The sequence below is a fragment of the Fonsecaea erecta genome, assembly GCF_001651985.1.
Source record: "Fonsecaea erecta strain CBS 125763 chromosome Unknown Scaff13, whole genome shotgun sequence".
Taxonomy (NCBI): domain Eukaryota; kingdom Fungi; phylum Ascomycota; class Eurotiomycetes; order Chaetothyriales; family Herpotrichiellaceae; genus Fonsecaea; species Fonsecaea erecta.
This window is the reverse complement of record NW_017387256.1, coordinates 707,009-714,328: the sequence shown is the minus strand read 5'-3', so window position 1 is coordinate 714,328 and position 7,320 is coordinate 707,009. Positions and strand designations below refer to the sequence as shown.

The window sequence follows — 7,320 nt, the reverse complement described above, 5'->3', positions numbered from 1 at the left end:
CCCTCTTTTATCGACAATTCATCACTCGCCGCTCCTTGAACCCTTCGACCTTCACCAAGTCACTCCCTCCAACGATTGCAGCAGCGCTGTGACATACTCTTTTGTACATTGCCATCTCTCAAACATCACAGCTCCAACCTCTAGCGCAATCCTGTTCCATACCCTTCAATCTACCCGGCGACGATCAAGCATCCGCCCCGACCAGCTTCGCATCAAGAGTTGTCAGAAACACTGCAGTGATGAAGATGAACTTTCACGACAAGGTGGTGGAGTTGGCCAGGCGTCAAGACTCCATCACTGACGGAGGCACTGTCTATTCCGTCGTTTATGTCACGGCAGAGCCAACCTTTACTGGTGTCATTGGAGGCTATACCACTCTCACCAGCGCCAATAATCCTCCCGCTCAGACAACTGCCCAGGGTAGCAGCGCCGCCGCCACATCTTCTCCCACCACCAGGTCGTCTAGTCCTTCCACTCAGAGTGTTGCGCCGACCACTTCTATTTCCCTAGCTGCGCCAACAACAAGAGAAAATGCTTCTGCCACGCCCTTTTCCTCAGTGTCAACCACCGACAGCGGCGCCGTATCAGCGGCTACTGGATCCCCCGAACCCTCGTCAAGTTCGAGTTCTGGTCTCTCGACAGGAGCGAAAGCAGGTATAGCCATTGCGGTCATCGCCATTGTTGGCCTTATCGCTGTCTTCTTGTTGTGGCTGCTCGGGAAAAAGAGGCGTGAGCGTGAAGCGCAGGCTGTCGGAGACAATGAGAAACACAATCCTGCTCCGGAAATCAGCAGCACGGAGATGGCGACAAGGAGTCCACCCATCAGCTCAACTGCCCCAAGGATAAGTCTCCGGCCTGTTTCTCGCATGTTGCCCGAGTTCATGGGAGCGTCTTCTAAGAGCAGACTCAGCGCTGGCAACTTACTCACTACCATCGGAGAATCAAATTCATCCCCTGCCGCCGGTCCTGTTCGAAACCTGAGTCCCTCGCCTCAACCGCGTGGTCCAAGCCCAACTCACCTTCGAGGACCCAGCCCAACCCGCCCGTCTCAGGACGACAACCCTTTCGCTGATCCCAAGAATCCGGTCGCGGACCCTGAGCAAAGGGCTCAAGCCGCTGGTCCCGTTAGTAGCGCAGCCTCCACTGCGACGTCAGCGTCTGTCACTCCTGTCATTGCTGCTACTGGTATTGCTGCCGCTGCTGCCAAAGCCGCCGCCACGCCCGCCTCGACCATGGAATCCAAGGCGACCCCTGCTCTTCGCGAAGGACCAACTGCTGCTCTCGCTCCCAAGCCAGTCACAGCTGCCATTGCCCCTTCTATGTCCGCTCCAGCACCAACACCGGCGCCAGCTCCAGAACCAGTCTCTGTTCCGGCCTCTGCTCCTTCCTCTGCTCCGGCACCTGGTCCCATGCCTGCTCCTGTTCCTGTTGCTCAGCGCACACAAAAGCAGACTGCTTCTCCAGCTTCCTCGGCACCCTCGTCTCCAGCTCTATCCTCCGCCACCGGCTCTGGATCCGAAGCGGCTCAAGGCAATGTTTACCGAGTTCTTATGGATTTCACGCCTTCTATGGACGACGAACTGGAGTTGAAGAACGGCCAACTTGTTCGGTTACTACACGAGTACGATGATGGATGGGTAAGTGTCAACAATACTTGTGTTGTGTTGGACAGCTAAATTAACGTATTACAGGCTCTTTGCATCCGACTTGATCGATCTCAACAAGGTGTGGTTCCTCGCACATGCCTTGCCGCCAAACCATCCAAGCCGAAACCATCGCATCTCAACCAATATGCTCGACCGCCACCTCCACACGGAGGGCCGCCATCCCGCCCTATGTCTCCAGCTGGTGGTCCCCGAGCTGGCATGGGCCCTCAGCGCCCGATGAGCCCAGCAGGGCGACCCATGAGTCCCGCAGGCAGATCCATGAGCCCTATGGGAAGGCCCATGAGCCCAGGTGGTGGAATGCGACGCCCGATGAGCCCAGGCTTCAACCAAGGACCGCGATCGATGTCTCCGGGCCCGCGCATGGGACCTCCAGGCCGAAGCATGTCTCCTGGACCATATGGAGTCCGTGGTGGGCCCCCACCAATGGCCGGAGCAAATCGACCAAGGAGCAATTCTGCCAGCAACGTCAGAGAGAAGCGCAACTCTCCTGCTGGGCCATCGAAGCTGGGACCCGGCTCGGGCATGGCCTTTTAAATTAGCAATCTTTCATATCTCTTTCATGTTGGCAGCTTCTTCGATGAGATGACGGTTGCAGATCGGGTTCGACCATGGCCTTAAAAGCTGCACATTACGAAAGGTGGACAGTATCGTCGACAGTTGTGGACTTTGTGCCTGGATTTGATCTTTTTGAGCTTGTACCTTTCCAACTCGATGCCTTTGTTCATTTCTGGGCCAAATAGTCGAAGACTTCTTCCCCCCAGCAAAGAGGTCTGGCTGCTGTTTAGCGGATGGTGGTTTAGGGGCGAGAGAACAGGCGTGCAGGCGAACAAGACAAGATATGTCTTATGCCAGGATAGATAGCTAATACCCACATGAATGAACATCCCTTACGTTGTTTTTGTTTCCTGTTCTTTGGATCTATGTACTATCGACCTCCACGCAGACCTTCCAGCCTTCCACCAACAAAGGGGGTTTTCGGTAAGCGAGATACTGGAAATGGACAGCTGAATCAGCGATGGCAATGGACAAGTAAAAGCTGCACGTCTTATTGGTGTGGTGAGTTTTGGCCATTGTCCTCGGCAGCGAGAGTCCGGCCAACCTTTGCCTGTCATGTTGCACTGGAAGCTTTCAGCTCGATTGATCGCGCCGAGATGATACGAGCCACCTCTGCCGCCGAGAAACCTTGCTGGGTGAAGCGTCGGGCCTGGGTCTAGATGGCCTGATATGACATGGAATGTCTCCCGTCGCGGACAACGAGCTGAGATGGTATCAATATTGCGTATCTCAGCCCTGACGGATTATATATATAAGACAATACTCAGCCGACTGACAAGGATAGAGATCTCCGATGAACAAGAAGCAATATTAAGCCACCGTGTCGACACAGCATGACCAGCCCACTCACCCCTATCGACCTTGCCGGCCTCAAGGACAAATGTGTGGTGGTGACCGGCGGCGCATCAGGTCTGGGGTTAGAGGCAGCACAACTGTTCGCCTCGAGGGGCGCCTACGTGACTATCGCCGACGTCCAACCTCCCCTGGATGGAGATATCCTGCTCACCGCCAAACAAGGCCACCAGCACGTCCAGTACATCCCCTGCGACGTGAGCGACTGGGACAGCCAAACCGCCGTGTTTCGAAGCGCCATCGCCTTCTCGCCGGCCAAAACCCTCGACGTGGTCACCACTTTTGCCGCCGTCGATCCGATGGAGAATCTCATCGACCAGGTCAAGGCCCAGGCCAAGGCCCGCCAGGAGGAGGGGGAGAAGAAGGAGGAAGGGCCCATGGTACCCCTGGCGCCCCCATCACTCAAGTGCCTCGACGTCAATCTGAAGGGGTCGTACTACTCGGCGGCCCTGGCGCTGCATTACTTCTCCCAACGCCAGCAGCCTTCCAGCCATCCACCTTCGTCGTCGCCACCGACAAAGGCCCTGATCTTCATCTCCTCGCTGGCCGGGTACCTGGACGACGACCACAGCGTGGCCTACACGATGTCCAAGTTCGGCACGCGGGGCCTCTTCCGCGCGCTGCGTCGCCGAGCACGCGCCGAGATGGGAGTCCGCGTCAACCTGGTGGCGCCGTGGGCAGTCAAGACGCCCATGACGGCGCCGATCGTCGCGGCGCTGCAGAGCATGGGTATCGAGGACGGCAAGGGAATTACCTTTGCGAGCAAGGAGACGTGTGCTCAGGCCGTGGCGCGGATTGCCCTGGACGAGACGCTGCATGGTGAGATTTTTCCTCCTCCTCCTCCAAACCCCCCTTTCCCAGGTCTAGTCTGTGCTTTCAGCAATATTCTCTAGCGTGAAATTCCCATTGTGTCGCACGATTATCACTCTACTGACATTGGACACGCATTGTTCTCACCTTGTAGGTCGAGCATACGCCATCATGCCCGAGGGGGCGTTTGACATCAAAGACGACATCGAGGGCGGGTACGGCGGCGAGGAGTTGAAGGTGCTGATGGCGTGGAGGAAGGCGGCGGGGGATTTTCTGCAGGGTTAGCATAGAATAGAATAGGAGGACGAGTAGATATTAATACGAGGTGGATGGGTAGATTGATATGTATACGAGGTACTGTCGATATAAATATACATACATATATACATAACATTTCACCATTCTCCTGTACTACAACTACCTGCCGAAGGTTCATGAATAATCAGCATATATGCAACTTACAGTATCTCAGGATATATATTAGTTTCTCTGAGTGTGTAACTATATAACTATTATATGTATAATATATATTGAACGCGGAGGAGCGCGAGTTGAGACTGGTATCATGATCGGACTCCGCCGCCACAGTCTTTTCTATTCTTTCTTTCTGATCACTTGTGTGGATACGCGCGAACAGGATATACAGACACACTGCAGCAACTATTTCCCAGTCTTTCTCTGTCTTCCTGTCTCCCACTCTCTCACTCTCTCACTCTCTCACACTTACCCATTAACTCACTTACCGTACTCAGTCATTCTCCTTCTTTTCCTCCTCCTGCCCATTCCGCTCCCAGCAGACAGATCTAGACTCCAGCCACTCAACCAAGCTCAATCAATGTCCGAAACAGACCCCGGCTTCCTCGCCGCCGTGGAAGAGGCGCGACAGGGTTTCGCGGAAGGAGGCATCCCGATAGGTATGTATACGTATATCCCTCATTCCCGGACGCTGGCCATCTATCTATCTATCTATCTATTCATCTACGATATATCCCCCAGATCTGACCAAAGGGCGAAAAAACAAAAATAGGGGCCTGCCTCGTCTCCAAGGACGGCACGATCCTCGGCCGGGGGCACAATATGCGTGTGCAGAAGGGGAGTGCAACGTTACATGTGAGTTACAGTATATCAATTCATATCATATACCTACCTACCGACCTGCCTGCCTGCCCCTTTCCCTCTTCCACATCAACTCAGCTTTCTGCTTCTTCTCGCTCTCTCTGATCTTAACTCTTAATGACACACACACACAAACACAAAACAGGGCGAAATCTCCGCCCTCGAAAACTCCGGCCGCCTGCCCGCCTCCGCCTACGCCGGCGCCACCATGTACACGACCCTGTCCCCCTGCGACATGTGCACGGGGGCCTGCATCCTGTACAAGGTGGCCCGCGTTGTCATCGGCGAGAACAAGACCTTCGTCGGCGGGGAGGACTATCTCCGCCAACGGGGCGTCGAGGTTGTGGTCTTGGAGAACGCCAAGTGTCGAGACATGATGGGCAGCTTTATCAAGGAAAATCCGGGCATTTGGTATGGATTCTTCTTGTTCTTATTTCTCCCTTCCAATTCTTCTGTTTCGTCTTCTTGTTTGTGGGAAGAGAGGAGAGAGAGAGAGAGAGAGAGGAGAGAGAGGAAGGGAGAAACTTTCTTTTGTTTATTTTGTTGTCGTCGTCTCTGATACTGAAAACTTTTTTGATTTTTTTTGGCTAGGCACGAGGATATCGGGGAGCAATGATAAGCCGCGAGTTTCCATTCAACCAATCTTTCTGAACAGCCTCTGCTGTCCTGTCTTCCTCTCTCCTCGGCGGCATTCATGCAGCACCACTACACCGGTGAATCTCTTCAAAGAAGAACTTCAAATCGTCTGGGTTGACGCCCGGGGTCACGCCGTGTCCGAGATTCGCGATCCATCGTTCCTTCCCCCCTCCAAAGCCCCGGACCATGTTCTCGACCACCTTCGTGATGGCGTCACGGCCCCCGTAGAGTACGCCCGGATCCGCGTTGCCTTGCAGGGTGACTCTCCCTCTCGCGATCTTCACTGCTTCCGCGGGATCATGCAGCCAGTCCAGTCCCACCACATCATATCCCAAATCGCACAGGTCATCGAGGGCGTACCATGCGCCCTTGGCGAACACGACCATGGGGACCACGTCTTCGCCCATCTCCCGTAGCCGCTCGGGGAGGTTCTCCGCAATGTAGCCCAGTGACGGCAGACAGATTTCCTTGAACGACGCGGGCGACAACTCCCCCGCCCACGAGTCGAAGACCTGCACGATCTGTGCCCCAGCCGCCACCTGTAACGCGAGGTACTCGACGCAGATGGCGGCCATCTTCCTCAGGAGCACCTGACTCTCTTCGCGGTACTTGTAGACCCACGTCTTGGCTTCCCGGAACAGCTTCGTCCCGCCGCCCTCCACCATATAGCAGAGCAGCGTCCAGGGCGCGCCGCAGAACCCAAACAGCGGCACCCGGCCGGCCAGCTTCTCTCGCGTCAGCGTGATGGCCTTGTACACGTAGTCCAGCTCCTTCTTGACGTCAACCTCCCGCTGCACAATCTCCTGGTACTGTGCGTCCGACGGGCTGCGAAGCGGGTGCGGAAACTGGGGCCCAACGCCGTCGACCATCCGCACCTCCATGCCCATGGCCTGCGGAATGACGAGGATGTCGGAGAAGATAATGGCTGCGTCGATGAGGCCATCGTAGCGGTCGATCGGCTGGAGGGTCAACGTGGACGCGATCTCAGGGGAACGGCAGCACTCGAAGAAGTCGCGCTTGCCTTTGGCCTGGTGGTACTCGGGGAGGTAGCGGCCAGCTGTGTAAGGGTTTTAGTGGCGGGTGCGCAGAAAGTCCACAGTTCGGGAGGGGATGGAGAGAGAGAAAAAGACAGAGAGAGGAGGGGCATGTGCAATGACTGTCAGGGTGGTAGTAGCAGCAGCAGCAGCAGCAGCAGCAGCAAAACAGCATACCTTGTCGCATCACCCATATCGGTGGCCTGTCAACTTTTTCGCCTGTACATCTTGTTTTAGTGGGAGGGGCTCTCTTTCTCTATATCTCTCCGTCATTGTTTCTTTCTGGGGGTTGTTTCTGCTGTGCAGCACGGGTTGAAAATGTGTGGTGTGAGCGACCGGGTCTCACGCACCTCGTGCGGCTCGAAGGAGTCGATCATTCTTCAGAGACGGCCAATTCTTCTTCATGATGTGTTGAGTCGTGTGCTGAGGGTGAGAAAGGAAAAGCCCTTCAATGACTGGACTGTTGTTGTTCGTGGGTTGTTCTTCGTGTCAGTCAATGGATGGATGATGCGTGGAGGGGCATTTCATTGATATTTCTGGGTCCAAGAATAACTATGTAAATATGTATTACATAATCGCGCCGAGATTCCACGGACGACGTACCAAGTTACATACCCAGCTCGCCAGGTACTTATGTGCATACCAGGCTC

General features: G+C 55.2%; 4 protein-coding genes across 4 annotated transcripts; 3 read left to right on the top strand and 1 right to left on the bottom strand.

The window, feature by feature from the left end:
- Positions 1 to 245: 245 nt before the first annotated feature.
- On the top strand, positions 246 to 2,201 carry AYL99_11148 (hypothetical protein; the record flags this gene model as incomplete). Its single annotated transcript, XM_018842654.1, has 2 exons — positions 246 to 1,637; positions 1,692 to 2,201. The coding sequence occupies 2 exons, from the start codon at positions 246 to 248 to the stop codon at positions 2,199 to 2,201; spliced, it is 1,902 nt and encodes a 633-aa protein (XP_018688067.1).
- Positions 2,202 to 3,055: 854 nt separating this feature from the next.
- Positions 3,056 to 4,169, top strand: AYL99_11147 (hypothetical protein; the record flags this gene model as incomplete). Its single annotated transcript, XM_018842653.1, has 2 exons — positions 3,056 to 3,893; positions 4,039 to 4,169. 2 exons carry the CDS (start codon positions 3,056 to 3,058, stop codon positions 4,167 to 4,169), a joined length of 969 nt encoding a protein of 322 aa, XP_018688066.1.
- Positions 4,170 to 4,961: 792 nt separating this feature from the next.
- Positions 4,962 to 5,616, top strand: AYL99_11146 (cytosine deaminase; the record flags this gene model as incomplete). Its single annotated transcript, XM_018842652.1, has 3 exons — positions 4,962 to 4,994; positions 5,146 to 5,411; positions 5,592 to 5,616. 3 exons carry the CDS (start codon positions 4,962 to 4,964, stop codon positions 5,614 to 5,616), a joined length of 324 nt encoding a protein of 107 aa, XP_018688065.1.
- Positions 5,617 to 5,692: 76 nt separating this feature from the next.
- AYL99_11145 (uroporphyrinogen decarboxylase) lies at positions 5,693 to 7,075 on the bottom strand (the record flags this gene model as incomplete). Its single annotated transcript, XM_018842651.1, has 2 exons — positions 5,693 to 6,693; positions 7,021 to 7,075. 2 exons carry the CDS (start codon positions 7,073 to 7,075, stop codon positions 5,693 to 5,695), a joined length of 1,056 nt encoding a protein of 351 aa, XP_018688064.1.
- Between the last annotated feature and the right edge of the window lie 245 nt (positions 7,076 to 7,320).